The sequence below is a fragment of the Taudactylus pleione genome, unplaced genomic scaffold, assembly GCF_031769625.1.
Source record: "Taudactylus pleione unplaced genomic scaffold, aTauple2 ptg000517l, whole genome shotgun sequence".
Classification (NCBI taxonomy): domain Eukaryota; kingdom Metazoa; phylum Chordata; class Amphibia; order Anura; family Myobatrachidae; genus Taudactylus; species Taudactylus pleione.
The window spans coordinates 5,264,531-5,284,671 of NW_028284919.1; the positions used below are offsets into that span (position 1 = coordinate 5,264,531).

The window sequence follows — 20,141 nt, forward strand, 5'->3', positions numbered from 1 at the left end:
ACTGGAGATTGTCACTGGAGATTATTCAGCATGGAGCGTAGAACGATGCTATCAGCAAGCAGCTTCTAGGTGTAGACAAGAGTTGTACAGGCAACGTACGGTTTCCTGGAGTCCTGCTATATACCCTAAGGTAGCTGTTCACTGGAGGAGAGAGTCAGCTGAGAACTAACAAGGCTATCATTGGATAAGGGAACGGTCAGGTGATAAGACAACATGGCTGCGCCCATGACCACTGCCGCGGGAAGTCCAATACGGAAGATCACGTGGAAGTCACCTGGGCCCCGGTGAGAATACTCAGTGTGTCACTCACCTCCACACTGAACGTCTGACCGCTCTCGCTAATCAGGGGAAGCTGGCGCCGCGGTAAGTAACAGCAGATCCCAGGCTGAATCCTGACAGAGACAAGAGGAAATCCAGCTAAATGGGTGCACATTTGTAACTGGACAAACATATTATGACACAAGGAGTGCAAATGCAATTTTTTTTCCTTTTTGCATATAGGGAAAATACGGACAGTAGGGTGGGTTGAAAAGTGGGTCAAAAAGTAAAATTTTTCAGCATCGATTGCGAGGGTCGAAAAAAATTTGTGGGACCAATCGAGGAGATGATTGCCATTTAGGTTTTCAAAATTGGATATTATCTTAGTTGGCCAACCGGCGCCTAAAGATTTCGTATTTACTCCGTATAGGCATGCCCGCAGAACACCACCGTAAAGCGCTCTGGCATCGCTTTTTTTCATACAGGGGGTCATTCAGACCCGCTCGTGAGCGGCAGTACGCTCGCAAGCGGGTCGATGTTCCCCCACTGCGCATGCGCACGACGGAGGGAGCACACTGAGGGTAAGACCAACTATATATATGCTGTGTGTCACTTTTTCACTTCTTTAGTTTGTTTTTTATATATGTAGCACTTTATACACTTTTAATTATAACCTCCTACTTAACACATAGGCGTTTACTATTATTCTTTAGCCCTCACTTTATATCTCACACTAGTGTGATGCCATGGGGCGGTTCTGCTGGGTTGTCCTGGGGGGTCCCGTGCCCTGTATTTGTTCCATAGGAGTGTTAGGGACCTGCCTGATAGAGGTCACCTGGACGCGGTGGGCAGGCCCATAATTATGGCCATCATTATGCTAAGATCCTCTTTGATGCAATTTAGCAATATTATTATTAGGTTCAGCATGGTTAGAGGGTGCACTTGCATTTGTTTCCAGAATACAGTTATTGTCAACTTAGTTAAAGCAGAATGTGTGAAATTGAACAAATTAATATTAGGAGACAAGCAAGTAGCAAAAAGTAGGTGGAGGAACATAGTGAGGACTCGGCAAACACACACAAATCTTAAGGTGTCCATCCACTAGAAGATTAAATTGAGCGATTGAACAATAACAATATCGTTATCATTCGTTTGCAAAAATGTCTAAAACGACCAGCGATGCGTGCTCCCGCTGGTCGTTTAGACATCTATCATCAGGAAAACATGCTGAACAACCTGACGATAACGTCAGGTTCAGCATGTTTGCAGATGATTGATGTGCCTACACTGAACGACTGCTCGTTCAGTGTAGGCACAGCACAGACTGACAAACGACTGCACGATTACAATGTCGTAATGGTGCAGTCGTTTTGAGGTCTGCTACTGGATGGGCAGCAATACTTTGTTAGGAGTAAAAAGAGAATCAAAACAAAAACGATAGCATGTGGCAGTGACTGATTCACAATGTAACACAATTCTGTAATCCCTCCTTTGCCTACCTCACTGTGCATTCGCCAAGTGCAGTGGAAGCTAATACAAGAGAGTCATGAATCAAACCAGTCTGTTGAATGCCACTAGTGGCGGTATTACTACTTCTATTGTTACAAAAAAAAAAACAAGCCATGGCCATGTGTTACTAGTAATAGTCCTACTACGCTCATACTAGGCACAGGATAGAATGAGAAATAGGCAGACACACCAATGGGACTTGGTGTGTCTGAGGAAAGTCTAAGGGTGACCATGATTTGTACAGCTGACATTTCAGAGACTGATACTGTACAGTAGATTGCATCGTTTTTAATTCAGTCTCCATTTGATAATGGAAAGATGACTAGTGATGATGATTTAGAAATGGAGGATACTTCTTTAGAGGTGTCACAGCTGAGGGTTGTTTTGGGCTGGAACAGGCATGGGAGGCTGAAGAGGAAACTTGGGAGGTGTGAATAAACCTGGGTCGTTTGAGCCAGGACTTCCTCATGTATTGCTGTAAGGTAGGTAGAAGAGCTGCACAGGATGATGGGCCCGAACGCGAGAAGTCTTTATTAAAGAACAGGTTGGAATGAGAACTTGAGATGAGAATACTGAATGAATGAGCAGAATCAGATTTATACTGGATTGAGAGCTGGATCGGTTTGATACCAATGTTGATGATTTGAAGAACTTGATGGATTTGAATCAGGTATTAATGAATTGATGAACCTGATTGGTTGGGACCAATGTTAATGAATTGAGGAACTTAATTGATAAGAGTCCGATGCTGATGAATTGATGAACTTCATTAATAGGAGTCCAATGTTGGGAGTACCTGGGAGCTCAGCATTGAGCTGTAACTTCAGCAAGAAGCAACTTTGTACTGGCAACAAAGGCCAGTCTGGAAATGGAATTTATAGGGGAGGATCCCCAGGGATTGAAAGCTGCGATTATCTGGTCTGGGAGCAGCGCCATAATTGGAGAAAGAGCGTCAGGTGACAGAGTCCAAAATGGCTGTGCCTATACTGTTGTTTAGAAAGGAACTTTGGCATGTAGCCTGTGTGCTATCATGCTGGGAAGACGCTGTGAGCAAGAGGCTGTGGAGCGCCATCTCCATGCTCAGTAACAGAGGACACTGAACGGACGGGGCAGGAGCAGCACAGACAGACGGGAGAAATGTGCAGCGTGAGCGGACCCTTTGTGCTATCCTGGACAGGCACCGGAGTGGTAAGAAAGTGGTTTTAATAGTCCGGAGCGTAACAAGAGGTTTCTAGTATGCTAGAACTTGAGGGGAATTATGTTTAAACTGGAGAAGATGAGGAGAATGACTATGGACTGTGATGATGCATGTGTTAGGCAAGAGCAAGTTGATGAAAGGCCAAAGTAAGTAGAGATAGAAACCCAGAATGTGTAGACCTTGCAAATCAGATCATTTATTCCCATTACCATGACCCATAGGTTTGAAGCATATTGAAATCTGATTAATACCTTTTAGTAACCATTCTTGATCCTATGTTTAATGCTGGGCATACACTGTCAGATAAAATGTCTGTCAGACCGACACACATTTTTATCTGACAGCCTGAAACCCAGCATATATCGTTGACATACACTGTGAGAAATTTCAGGATATTGCCTCCGATATCTGCCAGTTCCACTGGCCATTGGGTACCAGGGTAATACTCTCAAAAACAAGTGCAAGCACTTGTGCACTATAAGTGCTAGCATGAATAGACAGCCCATGACTTTTCTTTGATGGCGGCACTTGTAGAACTACAAGCACCATCATGCACATGTGTTCCAGTGAACAATACCATGTTTCTCGCTTAAGTAATAAAATAAAGAGGAATGCCCAATTCTAAATTAAATGGTACTGCCCCATTATAAAAATAAATAAATAACAGTGCCCCAGTATAAAAGTAAACAATAGCAGAGGCATGTTCCTGCATCAATTAGAGGGGGAAATCAGCATAAAATAAGTAGCCCCGTGGATCTATAATACCTATTCTTTATTATCAGTATATTACATTATAGTGTTGTACATTGAGGGGTTTGTGATATAAGAAAATAACTTACAATGACATGAAACAGAAAGTAAAGTAGGCGGCCCAGTCCAAATGAGCTTACAATACAGGAGACATAAAGGAATGGTTAGGTCACGGGATCCCGGCGGTCAGAATACTGACATCGGCACCCTGATAGTCAGAAAATGGTAAGTATTCTAATCCTTACCCTACCCGTCCCCCTAACCCCTTCCTGCAGCCTAACCCTAACCATCCCTTTCCACAACCTAACTCTAACTCTCCCTGCCCCCGCAGCCTAATCCTAAACCTCCCGTCCTGCAGACTAACCCTAACTCTCCCACTAGAGCCTGACCCCTAAACCGAACATCGGGACATCAGCGGTCGAAATTCTGGAGCTGGGATTCAGACTGTCGGGATTCCAGCGCTAGGGTTCTGTCCGCCGGCATCCTGACTGTCGGGATGCCAACTACATCCCATAGGGAACAACTCATACATAAAGTAGTGGAATAACAAATGTAACTTTTGGTGGGGAAGTGCATGTGGCTACTGAAAGGCAGAGGGATTGTTCACTCCCTATATTAAATGAGCAGCTAGGGTCTGATATTTCTGTGCAGCAACTAGTAGTTTGGTATGGCTGGAATAAGGATAGAAAAGTAAAGACAAACTAGTCATTGTAGCAATGTGAAGACAACCAGCTGCTTGCAACTGTGATTATTTTTTACTCCTACCTCTACTGGTCCTGGAGAAGGTATTTGATCGGCAATGGCACTCTTACGGTTATTTGCCAGCTCTGAGTGTGCCCAACATGTTTATTTGGCTTAATGTTTGCTGCTAGACAATAAGCCAGGACACTTGTTTCCCAAGTTTGTTTACATTGTGGTTGCAGCTGCTGTCATTAATGAGGCTGTAGAGGTCACCAATGGAGGAATAAAGACAGCAACAGCAATGATAGTTGAACTCTTTGGTTATAGCAGCAGATACATTATTTTAGAAGTTCTTTGAGTGATGCTACTGCATGGCAGCACATTGTAAACTCCCATCGCCTTCACAAATTTTTTACTTTTACATTTGTGTGAGGATAATTATGTGGGAACCAGAGCACAGAGCAGATAACATACAATATAACCAGAGCAAAGAAACCTCTAGAAGTTCCGCTTTCCAAGAATGTTAAATGTGGGGTATATTTACGCTTAGGGCCATATTCAATTAGCTGCAAAAACGTGATTTTGCTGTCGTCGGCGAAATTGGTTCATATCGGCCACGAAATCGGCTGATTTTCGCAAAGAAACAGGCGAAAAGTTTTCTCCCATCCCAGACCAGAAAAAAAAAGATCCACAATCCTTATTTTCTCCTACAAATATGGGGATTTCTTTCAGAACCCTTTAGACCCCCTCTTAGTGATAATTTACCCTCCAATTTTTTCGTAAGTTGCATAAACGAGCGCGCAAAGTTGAAAATGGTTTTAATGTATTGGGTCTGATATTTTTGGGGGCGGTATGGATGCCTCAAGTGTTTTTAAACATTGCACGCAGTCACAGCAGGCGGTTTTTAAACAATTTTTAAAATTGCGTTTTTACGAAACAAGAATATACTTGCACCCATTTCAGCGTACACACACAATTTACGTGGAACAGTAATTTCCTGGGGAAAAAAATGCTATTTTTTTCACCCACAATTAGCGTGCCAGTTTGTCGCCAAAGTACGCAACTTACGAAAAAATTTGGGGGTAATTTATCATCAGGGGGGGGGGGGTATTGTGTCCAAAGGGTTCTGGCAAAAATATGGATTTTGCAATTTTTATTCTCCTGGTCTGAGATGGAGAAAACTTTTTGCCTAATTTTTTGGCAATATCATCTGCGAAAAAAAATCAGCCGATATTATCGCTGCTAATTGAATCCAGCACTTAGGTGGTAATATCATATTGCGTTTCTAATAAAGATCGGATATTTTTATAGACTAAATTAGAATGGTCCTGCCTATGAAAAATAAGCACTTTTGTCATTTCGGACCCTATTACATACCTTCCATATTCTTGTATACTTATTTATTGTTCCAGAGTGACCAGGAGACTCCTGATTTCTCAGGTAGTCCCCCGGGTTCCTGGAACCGGAAGCAGATCTCCCGCATACTAGTTAAGTGGGCAAGATGGGGAGAGAAAACTAGGAATCGTGGGTTCGTAGGGAGGGGGCAGGACATATACAACGTGATTCACGAACATATGATTCATTGCATTTTGCCATGGTGAGGCGGCACCCGTGGTGTGGTCATTTGCATCTCCTCTCTGGGTTTCTCCCGCAGAGGAGGCCACAAGTCAGCGAGTACTGCATGCATTCTTCTCAAGTATAGATGGGCCTACTCTGCAAAACTGAACAGTTGTTGCAATGAATTTTGTATTTCTTGAGAGCACTAAATAAAGATGAACTCAATTTTTTATGGAATATATGAGAAAATACAACTGCTTCAATATCTTTAATCTTTTCCTACAAACAGGACCACATTCAGTGTTGGATGTAAATGCAAGTAGAATATATTTTTTGCGGCAAATGAGCTACTATTATGTTTTTTATTTTCTAAACAACTTGCACTTATGGCCATCTGTGCTAAGAGGGCTGGGACGGAGCTTGGAGGAAGCTTGTAGGGATGACCCAAGTACAATAAAGAAGAATTGACGTGAATTTGCCATATAAGAAACCTGGAACAGCTACCAATGTGATGACGTCGGTAGATTTTTTTCTCCCTGTCCCCTTCACGAGTCCCAGCAGGACTCATATCTGGGCCCAAGGCAAAAGCCTAATAAGTCGTCCTTGCTAAGCTTCCTCTCTTTATAAGCTCTCTGTTTTCATGCCATGTTAAAGGAACAGTATGCTAAGCATCTCCTTACCCTGAATAAAGAGCTACAGCCATCATTGATGGGTTGCAGTTTCTAATAGCAACACAAAATCATGACTTCTGCCTGCAAATAAAGGAGCCTCTCTGTACTATATAATCCGGGTAAAGCAAAACTGGTGCAACAAATCATATGTACACATACTGCCGTGTGATAGACATACATAAAATTAGGCTCCTTTGGGCACCTTGTGGCATGCAATGGGAGCCCTGGGATCCACTGTCTTCTATTGTGTGCACCTCCTGGGAGCTGTGTGGCGGCTAAGCAAGCACAATTTATGAATGACCAAATGGGCAGGGCCAGGGGAGTAACTAGGTATCTGAAGGCCCCATAGCAAAAGTTTGTAAGGGCCCCTATATACCAACCAATGGTGAAAACTATATAAAACACATGTAACTTTGAAAAGGAAGATGGGTCCCCCTAAGTTCTGGGCCCCATAGCAGCTGCACCCCCTGCACCAATGGGCAGGGGACATTTAATAAAATGGGCAGGGCGCTGCAACCTGCTAAAAGTGCCTAGCGAGAACAAAACACTACCTATTTGGAAACCAATTTAAGTAAATAATTGGCCACTTACCTGGTAAATGGATGTCTCAAAAAAAAAAAAGAGTGGAATTCTGGAGTAACAGGAAGTTTTTGGCCCTAGAAGTGTTCAACCTCTCAATTAAGCATTGACCAGGAAGACTACTAGGGAATGTAGAAGCTTTGTCCTGGGCAAAATGCCTGAGGTCTCAATGTGCTCTCCCAAACAAATTAAACCAAGGAAAGGTGCAAAATGCGAACTGCTGCTGATGTTGAAGACAATCGGTGGTCACTTCTGATTGGCTGAATGCATCTCAATCCCTCCCAGTTATACTATTACTATTCTGATAGGACTGCTCTAATCTATGCACATTACTAGAGTGATCATCACAATTGGTCTGCAGCAATGCAGCGGATCCCCAGATTTTTGATTTAGACAAAAATGTTGTCCAAATCAACATGAGCCCATATACGTGGCCAGGTAAAAACAGCAGAGTCTGATCTGGGGATTCTATAATTTATTTAAGTAAAACCTGATCTGTGACTGCTTTTTACAGCTTTCCCAGCTGATTGAAAGATTAAGTCCAACTGAGACTCCTGCTAAAAAAAGGGACCTCTCCCTATGGCACTCTATGAGACCAGCCTGCAAGTCAGGAGCCGGCTGCTGTTATTACCATGTGAGAGTAAAAACTAAATGTTTGTGATATTGATTTGCTGTTAACCTTAAAGGGGACCCACTTATAGTTAGGGTCCTGATTTATTATTCTTTAGCTTGGTTTTGTGCTTGTTGTCTACTGTGAAAATGCAACTTTGTAATCTTCCCAAGAAGGAAATCCAAGGTATTTAAAACAGAAGATTTAGATTCCCTAGTTGCCAAAAACCTGTAATAAAATAAGGCTTTTTGTAAAGACATAAAAATATTTTTAGCAGTGTATATTTATACATCTACGTCTTTCCTCCACATTCATTACCTGTTCCCTGGCTGCGTCCACTGTATGGAATTCTCTCCCTTGTATGCTAGCCTCCAAACCTTCAAGCATTCTCTCAAAACTTTTCAGCTCAGCAAACCAAAACCGAACCACCTTCTTAACCTTCCTTGGTTTGTCTACCTGATTGCCACCCCTTTAAAAAGTTTATTTTGCATGTATCCAACACATACTTTCCAAATTTTAAGCTTGTGACCAGTGCCAATGCAGGATTAAATGACTTCAGCTGCAGAGCAGAACTGCACCGCATGCTGAATAAGTGAAAAATGAGAAGGAGGTAGAGTATGAGCAGGGGGATGGGGCTAGACGGCACTGTACAGGCAGTGCAAGCAGCATGGGAGGAGAGGAGGGGTACAGACTGCTGCAGACAGTGAGTGTATCCAGAGTGATGATGGCTATCCAGTCTGTATGATAAGAGGGAGAAGTGTGTGACTGTTTGTGTGTATATATATATATATATATATATATATATACACACGGGTATGGCTGTGTGTGTGACTATTTGCATATACGCATACTCCACCAACCATCCTGATTTTGGCAGAATAGTCCCACTTTATGGGAACTGTTTTGCCATTGCACCCATGGGCCGCAGTGTCCCGCGTGTCACAAACTGGGCTCGTTATTCCTGCCGCTGGGTCACTTACCACTCCTGTGGCCAGCTGGCTCGCTCCCTGAACTCGGTCCGTACGTCTCATATCTGCTCAGTAAGATGCAGGCTCCATCGTTTCCGGCCTGCTAGGCCGCAGCTCACATCCAGCCAGCCCTGTAGTACTGATGTCCCGATCACCTGACCGATCCAGCCAATCTCTATCCAGTCGGAGCCAGCCGACACCATCTGATGCGGCTCATTCATTGCTGGCTAACCCCGGGGTATATATTCCATTGCCAGTACAATGTCTAGCTCAGTTCTTACTGAGTGAAGCGCAACTGTGCTCCGCTACAGTCATATTGTTACCTGCTGGTGCAGTTCTCTTGTTGTTTGCAGCACTAAGTCTCCATACTATTTCACTCCTATATTATCAGTATCTCGAGTTGTACAGGTAATCCCCAGCTTGATCCAGTATGCTGTATCTGTGCTACACCTGTGCAAAGCATCCACCTGTCTGCTCAAATATATTGCCGTTCCTGCTTCCTTGGATCCGTTCCAGACTAATCCACAGCTACCATCCATTTCGGTGTTCGGTCTGTATCCAGTCCTGTCATCATTAGAGTGCTCCCAGTCTATAGAGAAAACCCAGTCCAAGCCTGGTAAATCCTTCTGCCAAGATCTACCACTTAAGTGTCCTGGACTACAGAACCAAGTAAGAAGAGTGCTATTATTATCATCATGTAATAACAACCCAGTTCATCCTGGTTAATCTACTGCTACACTCTACAATGTTACATAACATCACACCATCAACAACACCGACGTCCCTTGTGGTCTAGTGGGTACGATCCAGCACCTCTCTGCCGAGACTCGAGTTCGATTTCTGGTCAGGGAAGCAACTAACTACATGTCAAGAGGTCTCCTCAGGCCTGCCAGCTTTACATACACATCTCCTACAGCTAACACAGACATCTACCAGACTCTGGTTCCACAAACAAATTCAAGTGTGACAATGCATGGGGAATGGTATGAAAGGAACTTTCACCTGCTGCGCAAGCGAAACTGGGGGCAGCCCAGCAGGTGGGAAGCACTGTGTACACTCCCAGCATGAAGCAAAACAGTCAAATTATGGGGCATGGCCAGGACGAGCTAGGTGAAGGAGGCTGATTTTACAGCTCCTAGGCCCAAATATTCATAATCATTATGCTGCTCCCTGACTGGGCTCTCACTTTGGCACATTGTTGATTACTTACCTCTCACACTCCTGAAGTCCCTCGCTCTGCCAATTCCTTCTGGCTGCTGTGAAGTGAGAGCAGTTACTTTCCCCCTGCAGCGTCTCTTCATCGCGGGCGCCATTTTGGATTCGGATGCGGCAGCTGCTGCAGCTCCTGGCTCAGGCGCTGATTCCATTACCCTCCTGTATGAAGTCCTGGGCCGGCGTGTAGTTGAAGGACCCTGCTCCGGCCAGTCCACGGCTCTCTGTGGGCTTCTGTGGATCCGCGACTCCCGGGCCTGGTCACCATCTTGTACTCGGCCTGGATATCTGCTGATGCTCCTGTTTCCTTTGCTGGAATTCTATACACGCCGGTCAGTGCTCTGAGTAGTTACAGAGGCGGATAAGTCTCTCCTGATGGGGTGTAAACTGCTGTTGATCCTTGTAAATCCGCAGTTTCTGAACCCTGCCACCATTTTGAAGTGCTACTCTGCAGCAGCAGGGGCTTGCAGGCTGAAGGTGGACTTTCTGCTGGCTATCCTGAGTATCCTGGATTGCAGTGCCTGTTGTTTTTGAACATCTCCAGTGAAGTATTGTATTATACTATTATCCGGGTTTCTGATACTTATCTGTTTTCACGATTATCTCCTGAGATGGCTATGCCTTCTATAAATAATATGGAACTTCTCCTTAAAGCCTGTGTGATCTACATTCTATGTCTGCTGATATTATCATTCTGTAATTCTTGATATAATGTTTTGTTATGTCTCAAAATTTTTTATAAAAAACTATAAGATTTAAAAAAAACAAAACAGTGAAATTATGTGAACGAGCATATATCATCTATTCGACAATGAGAAAAATAAAGAACATAAACACATCAGACAACAAAACTAAGTTGTTTGCTACAACTAAGCTGCCGAGGTCAGTGATTCTGCATCGTAGACTTAGTGGTTGGTTTTGGCATGCCACCAAAACACCGGCAACATGTCTGTTTTATACGCACCTCCCTGTCAAAGCTCCGAAGCCCAAAGCCTGCAGTCTGTCAATCTACGTTTGAAGCTGCACTGCGACGGGCATCGCAAGACCATCACGATTCATGCACAGTGTGGCTCAGGCGCATACTACAAAACATTGGCTAGTTTCGGCAGAATCTAAACTGTGCCCACCTCTAAATCAGGCCCTCTGTACACCTATATTTAACTGACAAAGTTGATTATACTATTATATTAACTATGAGGGTGGTTCAATAAATCAGGTAGATTAAGCGTTTTGTGTGTTTTGTGTGTTGAAGCGCTCAAAAGGCCTATTGGTCTTGTAAAGGGAGCAGCTACAGGTACAGGAGGTGAACACCCTCAATAATGAGTATTGTTCAGAAATGTTGTCGTACCACAGCGCTCAACCTATATTTGTAGCTCCCTTTAAAATACATTTTATGCGGTCAATGTTTCCTCATGTAGTAATCCATTTTCTAAAAATTTTAACACAAGGTTGAAAAATATTGAACCTTGCAGTATTGTAAGGTTTACTGTATTACAGTGCGTGCTCCATATTACCAGCCGGCTTTTAGTTGTTTAAGTGAATCACCACATAACAGGACAAGTATAATGTGCCCGGCGAGGAAGGGTAAGTACCGACAGGTCTAGGCGGCCTGATACAGCAACATTAGAAACACATTGCCGCTGAACGTCAAAGGAATCACCTAGACGATTAAATCAAAGAGCTCCCTATCACACAACTACAATCTACCACCAAAGGATTAACAGGACAAGTATGAACATTGAACGGTCACTAAACAGAAGACACTGGACCAACTAATCATCTCATATACATTTTCAGTAATACCAGGACATTTTACCATTCATCTGCATCTCCCCCAATCCCTTTTACCCTGACTACGATTCACAACTGTCCTTGTCTTTTTCACGGATCCAAACACACACTTCCTCCCTGTTTTATATTTGGCACATTATACTTGTCCTGTTGCCTCATATCAGTCATACTGTCCCAACATCATTTTTAAGATGGCGAGGCTGGTGGAAACACGGTGAAACATTGAAGTGCGTAGTGTGATTAGATTTCTGCGTCTGAAGGGCACTTAAGCAGCTGAAATTCATTGGCAACTTGTCGAAGTGTATGGTGACAACTTGTTGCATAAACAGGCATGGGTGGTTTGGTGCACTGCCTTTGATAACGGCAGGACAGATGTTCAAGATGAGCAGCGATCCGGCCAGTCAAGCACGTCCACCACAGATGACAATATATTCTGTATTAAAGGTCTGATTTAGGAGGACAGACACATTCCAGTTAGTGATATTGCTGATGAACTGACCATCTCAGTGGGTACTGTGCACAACATTGTTCATGAGAAACTGGGGTACAGGAAAAAGTGTTCACGCTGGGTATCGAAGCAACTAACAGAAGTTCACAAAACCAGTAGGATGGGATTCTCTCTAGTGCACTTGACGTAGTACCATGAGGAGGGAGTGCAGTGCCTTCAGCGTATTGTTACAGTCAATGAAACGTGAGTGCATCATGTGGCACCGGAGATCTAGCAAGCATCCAACACATGGAACACACATCGTCTCCACCTTCAAAGAAATTCAAAACAACTCCATCAGCAAAAAAGGTCATGGCAACCATGTTTTTGGGATCACACGGGAGTACTTCTTGTTGATATCCTCACCAAGGGAGATACTGTAAATGCTGACCACTACTGTGACACATTGAGCCAGTTGTGGAATGCAATTTGTCAAAAACAACCTGGGTTGCTACAAACAGGTGTTGTATTGCTGCACGATAACACCAGGCCACACTATTTTCCATATCTTTGGACCATTAAAGAAGCACCTGGGTGGAAGGTGATTCGCAACCCATGGTGAATGGTGTACCGTTGGAACAAATGCTTAGACAAGTTTGGGGACTAAGAGGAAAAATAATCTGTACCAAGGCCATATTATTGATTATGGCCCTCATTCAGAGCCGTACGCTCTGAGCAGAGCGCACGCTCTGAATGAGGGCTGGGCTCCATTTTTATGGAGCGTCCTCCTGGACGCTCGTATAGCTGTGGGTCACCACCCACAGGCTATACGAGCGTGCATTGTGATGGTCGCGATGGTCGAGACCATCGCGACCATCGAATTTGCGAGCCGGAGCCTGCGGTTGAGGTTTTCAACCGCAAGCTCCGGAGTGATTTTGGCTCTATCAGAGCCAAAATCACTCCCACTGACATCACTAGTGATGTCAGTGGGCCGGCTTCTGACGGGAGGCGTTCCCTTAGGAACGCCCCCGTCAGGGAGGCACGCCCCCGGCACGCCCACCAAAGGGGGCGTGCTGTCAATCAACATTGACAGCACGCCCCCTTTGATCGGACACAACGAGCGAAGGACTTTCCTTCGCTCGTCGCGTCTGGCGCATGCGCACGACGGAGCTCCCTCCGTCGTGCGCATGCTCAGTGCACACCATCGACCCACTTGCGAGCGGACAGCCGCTCGCGAGTGGGTCTGAATCAGGCCCTATATGTTTATGTACAAGTTGAATAAATTTACGCAGTGAGAGGTCGTTACCTAATTTATTGAGCCACCCTCGTATACTAAACGCTCTAACATATTAGTAGGAAATATGGAATAAAGTAAAATTAAATATAGCTACATCTTATCTTCCCTCCAAAAAGAAGCCCGATCGAGCTTTAAATAAAGTAAACGAAAAAAAAAATATATATTTTATAATCACTCAGCGCAGATAAAAAATGGCAGAAAGCTTTCCCCTTTTAGACTAGGCAGAGAGGAGTCAAAAAAAGAGGATACTAGATCATATGCAAACCATTAATCTTGAAAAAGAATTTGACTTCAGTGGCCTTGAAAGATTCCCTAAAGGAATCCTAAAGGGCCTTCATTTGCAGATTTCAATTAGCCTTTATTTCTATGCAATTATACATTAAAATGATGTATTGTGCTGGCTATCATGATCTCTCTTAATATGCATGAAAATCAAACAAAGTAATAAAACAATAGTATTCAATACAATTCCGAATGCTTCAGAAAGTAGAATAAAAGAGAGTTCAAAATGGTTACCAGGAACATAGGAGTTACACAAGATATCTGAAAGGGAAGTTTAAGGTTAAGTCAGCTCCCGGTGGGAGTAAATCCAATCATGAAGGCTGTAGGATTACCATGAAACCCCTGGCTTGTTAATATTAGCAAAATTTTCCATTCAGACACCTTCCCCTCCCCCCCTCTTTACCTTATTCTGTATCTGCGTTCCATCCGGACTTATCCTGAATGACCCTACGTCAATTGTCTTACTCGGGTTCACTTTCTTAATTTCATGCAGCAGCTCATCTACCAATGCCCTGCAGGCTACAGAGAAAAAAACCCATAAGAAATATATTGTAATTGTTTCAAAAGAAAGTGAATTTTATGTCTTGTTTCAAATATTCAACTTCGACACAGAGAAAAGTTATATTAAGTCATTTTAAACTCCATCAGGGCCAGAAATGATGTGAACGAACATACGTCATCAATACGGCACTAAGAAGCCATAAACACAAAATTGCTTGAAGTTGTCCGGTGATAAATCTCTATGAAGTCTATACCACATGCTGACAGTGATGTATACCACTAGTGAGGTGCTATCTGCTTACAGTTTAAATGTTGTCATCGTGTAGGCATGAGATTCCTTGTATGTTTAGTTTTCTTCCCACAGTCCAAAAATATAAGGACAGGCTACTAAGCTTTTAACTAAACTCTCGCTATTGTTTGTGTGTCCATATGAGCATCTGGGATAGGGAAACAACAGTAATTTCCACTAGGGCAAGGACTGATGTGAATAAATACACATTGCCCTTACAGCGCTCAATAACATAATGGCCCTATCAATTATTCATTTTATTTACTAACATTTACTTATATAGTGGCAAAATATTCAGTTGCGCTTTACAATGGGAACAAAATAGTAATAAAGAAAGACTGGGTAATAACAGACAGATAAAGAGGTAAGAGGGCCCTGCTCACAAAATAAAAAAGCATTAATAATAGAGGTTATTACATAACGAATACTTTATAAGAAATGCATAAATTGGTCATTAACATTATTATTATCCTCCTTTATTTATATGGCGCGAGAAAGATTCCACAGCGCCTTACAATGTACATAAACAAATGAGCACACAAGAAAAATAGTTAATAACAGTACAAAACAATGCAGGACAAGGACATGGTTTATAAACATTGCTGCATGACACTAAAATAAGCAGCAAGGTGTCAGCAACCAAGTGTATTAGGTGCCGTTTGGGGAGTTAGGAGTGAATGATATTATAAGTAGGGGAAGGAGAAGCACGTGAAGGAAGAGGGCCCTGCTCATGAGAGCTTACATTCTAAAGGGGACGGGCAGACAGACAGGGGTGAAGCAGATGGGGTAGATAGTGAGGAAGGAACATGAAGCAGTGGGTTAGGATATATGCTGCGGGATGTGCGTGTTTTAAAATGACCTGATGTTATGTCTCATAGTACAGTGCTCCCTCTTTATATTCCGGCTTAGAAACATTATGTAATATTGAATAATGGCATTTCCTGAGATCGACATGTGCAGTGGGAGCAGGGGCGCACTCCCTACCAACAGTTCCCACTGCGGGGGGCGAGGGAGAACAAAGGGGTGGAGGACAGGCCCCTAGACCAAGATCCAATAGAATAGTAGTATTATAAGCAGTTATGTCTGAAACTGTACTGATCATTTTAGCATATTATTTTCAAAACGGAATCACCCAAGCTACCAATAGCCACTTCTCCACGACTTTTACTTACTTAGTGTTAGTGAAGTGGCAAAGTAATGCGGGCCCCAATCTTCACAGGTACCCATAACACTACAGAAAGAGAAGGCCCAATATTTTTTTTTAAATACTATTTAATCAATGTATTGTATACACTGGTGCAATTTCTATTGTGTTTCCAGATACCAACACGTATTAAGAAACAATCTGGATACAAATGATCATAAATACAGATAAATGTACAAAGCTATAAAGACTAAAAAGAAATAATTAATCTACATTAATGGAACCGGATGAAGACTTGTACTTCTTTTATTTTCATTATGTAAAATATGGTACCACACTCTCATGCAGCAAAGGTTGACACTGTATAAATTATTTAAAAAGTGTATACATAGACCTATACCCAACTAGTAACTTCCAAATGTATGAATAGATGTGTTCAGTTCTAGTCTTATAAAACGTAAACCATTATACAGATCTTGGGGAAATGTGCACAGTGCTAATTTATGGAAAAGTCAACTGTTCACAACACGGAAAGAGAAAAATATGGAAATGTCCATTATATTGTAGCTCTATGGTGTTACTTCCCATTGATACTTGTGATTGAGGCCGGAGGAGAGAACAGAGACCACTGAGAGATCCCAGGAGATTTGTACTGACCTTTCCGACTGTCTTTGAGAAAGGCCATCTCACACTATACTATTTTCCAGTTCTGCTCCAGTAATCTCTATATAATAACTGTCATGTGGCGACACCTTTATGTAATGTGCATGTTCTTGTTACAAGATACTAAAAAAAACCAACAACTCTAACAACGCTAACGGATGCAATATCAGAGTTGAAACATTTGTAGACGAGTGCTCACGGGTTGTGGTATGATTGAAAAAAATATCTGTTAGCCAGAGAGTTACATTTGTGAATCAAAGAATCAGTGAGAGTGACAAATTGTTACATAGTTATTAAGGTTAAAAAGCAACAAGAAACTGTAAAGTTCAACCTCTGCTCAATTACCTCGGTTGTTTCTCTAGGGAAAAGTTTCTAAACCTTGGCCCTCAGAGCCGTCTAACGGACCATGTTTCCTATGTCTTCTGTGTGAAAGGTGAATTAAGTAGCGACTACATCAGTCTAAAAGACTTCAGCCAGGGGAGCATGTCGGCAATATGCAACATATGGGATGGGGAGGATGAGCTACAGACATCTGCAACAAATACTTACCTACAAAGTCAACTTCCTTCTAAATATCTAATTTGGAGGGGCTTTCCAGTTAAACTGAGTATTTATATTACCTGAACATGTATCATTCTAAAGTTATTAGTAATTAGAGATGTACAAATTTCAGGTCTCCGAAAGAGGCAAAACATCATCTTTCATGGACAAACATCATATTTCATAGACAAAAGTCCATGAAAGATGATGTTTTGCCTCTTTCGGAGACCCGAAATTTGGCAGGAAATATTAGAACTTGGTGGGAAAGTCCGAACCAATCTGAGCCTGCACATCGCTATTAGTAGCAGTGGCAAACGCAGGATTTCCAGACGGGGGTTTCCAAATGCTTAATTTTAGAGCGTGTGGCCTGTCAATGAAGAGGGCAGAATTAGTACTTAACCAGCTTTAATAAGCGTCATACAAAGTGTATTGTGTGTAATAATTCCAGCATATACAGGACCAGTGATCACAGTAAGCCATTAGATGCGTCAATAGGCCATCCTGCCTGAGATGAACGTATGTATTTTAGATGTGAGCACCATTCCAGACTATTGGAGCAAGTCTGGGAGCCTGGAGGAGCAGCAGAAGAACCTAGCACTGCCCTGGACATGCTGTATATGTACATATTGGACTCTATAGCAGTGCATGTTTTCCAGATCTTCTAGTTGGTGCACAGGTTATTTATGACTGGCTGATACATGTTAAAAGATCCACAGGTGGTGCGAAGTATTTCATTTGTGATACTGAGAAGAACATGCAGCACTAGTAACATTCTATTATATTACTATTTCTATTGTGGTCATGGTGTGGGCTGGGGAGGGGGGTTTCCAGGCAGACTGAAACCCCCCCAGCGTTTGCCTATGAGTAGTTCATACTACATCATGTATTTAGACCAACACAGCTGTTAAAGGTTCTAAACAACTGGTAAAAATACCCTGGGCATCTATGTCTAGTATTTTACTATTAAGCGTTCAATAAAAAAAAAAAACAAGCATTAGCATATCATAGATATAATTAATGAGATGTCTCACCTTTTCAAAATAGATATTAGTATATTTTAACATGAGCACATACAACTAGAGCTGGTGTGATACGGTAAGCCGGCCCTGCGCAGCAGGGAGGCACCGGGCTAGAGGGGCGCCCCCACCTTCTCCATTTGCTGGGCGCCCGCTGAGATTTTGCTACCAGCAGGCGTCTGGAGTCTCCTTCCCAACAGCCGGAGACTGGAGCTCACTCCTCAGCTCTGCCTTCCGCAGTGTGTGTAGGGAGTGACGTCATGACGTCTCTACCATAGTGTCATGTGTAAGGAGCTGTCAGATGGCAGTGGGCACAGGAGTGGGGCTTCAGGTAAGTACAGTGTTGTGTGTTCGTGTGTCAGTATGTGTAAGGAGCACTAATACTGTGGGCATTGCGTAAGGAGCACTACTACTGTGGGCATTGCGTAAGGAGCACTAATACTGTGGGCATTGCATAAGGGGCACTACTACTGTAGGCATTGTGTGTAAGGGGCTCTACTATTGTGAGCATTACTGTGGGCATTGTATTTAAGGGGCACTACTGTGTGTCTTAATGAGAATAAGGGACCACACTTATGTAATGTGAATCAGTGGCACTATGTGCGATGTAATGTGAATAAGATTTTGCTACTGTGTGGCGTATTTGAATTGGGGGTACTATTATGTGGCCACGCCAATTTCTTGTTAGACCACACCCCTTTTTTTGCAGCGCACGCTGTCCCTTTATAAAAAAATAGGGAGGGCAAAACTGTATAGTTCGCAGGGGGTGTGGAACACCCTAGCACCAGCCCTGCATACAACGATAGGATAAATTAAGAATGTCAAAATATTGAATGATAAAAAGATTTTTTAATAATCTGATCATTTATCCTATAAATCTACATACGGGAACCATTTCTACAACATTTTTTTCATTAAAATACGTAAATAATTCCATGACTGAAAATAATAAGTGCCACCTCAATTAAAATAAAAAAACGGTTTGTATTTATTGACACCAGCAGGGCCGTTTCTAGGGGCGGGCGAGTCATGCAATGGCGCGCGCAAGCATATCATTGATCTTGTATATTACTGTGGGGGTGGGGTGCATTTTGACTGTCTGCACTTGGAGCCAGATTGTCTAGATACGGTCCTGGACACCAGCATGATGTACTGTTGTAGTATGTGGTGAAGCTAATGATATGAAAACTTTGATGAACAAAATGATCTGATTATTATTTACGAACAGTTATTAACATATTGTCTACATCAGACAAGTCAAAATGCGTCCCAAATGCACATTTATGCAGCCTGACAGTGTGGGCCAATAAACACATATTATGGGGCCCAACATTGACAGTGTTCCAGAATCCCACCTTCCGGCAGTAACGTGCTGCCAGGTACAGACGCCACTCACCACAAGGCCTGTGTTCCCGCAAGCCAGCCTTCTGGCAGTAATGCGCTGCAGGATAGAGACTCCACAAGGCCTACTGCCACGCTCCCAGCTGAATCTCTGTTGCACAACCAGACCTCTGTACAGGCGCCTGTTAAACAAGCTCAGCCAGCCGGGACAGACCAAGCGCTGCAGCCGAGACTGGAGTCACTCATAATATCACACCTGTAAGTACTGTCTGGTGCTGCCATGCTCTGATAAGTGCCACTGTCTGTGCAGTAACACAGCTGCTGCCTACCTTTCACAGTTATAGAATTGGGGGCAGTGTGTGTGTGTGAAGCTATGGGGGCAGTAAGTGAATTAAATTGAAATAGAAAAAGTGCCAACTCATACATAGAAGTAACTGAGATTCTACGCGATTCAAATTTGAAGCTCAAATTCAACGAAGTTGGTGTACCTGACTTTAATAAGTATTGCCTTCGCGATCTGTAGAAACTCGCAAGTTTGCATGTGAAATGATTTCCATGTTTGGAAGCACCTACCAGTGTGAGCAATTATTCTCATTAATGAAAGGAAACAAGTCTCCTGCTAGATTAACAAACTGAACCAAGAAGAAAGTTTGTCAAAGTTATCACATACAATAAGATTTCTCCTGAAATTGGAAAATTGGTGACAGGTTTTCTTCCTGATACTTGACATCTCTTTGCTTAAACTTTCTTGTTGGTTTTTCTTTTCTTGCGGCCTACACTCTTAGGCTGGATACACACCTAAATATTTTCTGTCCAACCATCCAACTAGTTGATTGGTTGGAATGAAAATCTGGTAA

At 42.9% G+C, this 20,141-nt stretch overlaps 1 protein-coding gene across 6 annotated transcripts in view; it reads right to left on the bottom strand.

Moving 5' to 3' along the window:
* Positions 1–20,141, bottom strand: part of CNPY1 (canopy FGF signaling regulator 1) — a 202,199-nt gene that overhangs the window by 32,381 nt on the left and 149,677 nt on the right. For all 6 annotated transcript variants that reach the window (XM_088450370.1, XM_088450373.1, XM_088450374.1 and 3 more), the window contains one exon: positions 14,194–14,309. In XM_088450370.1, the coding sequence (XP_088306496.1) occupies positions 14,194–14,309 (116 nt within the window). The remainder of the gene's footprint in view (positions 1–14,193; positions 14,310–20,141) is intronic.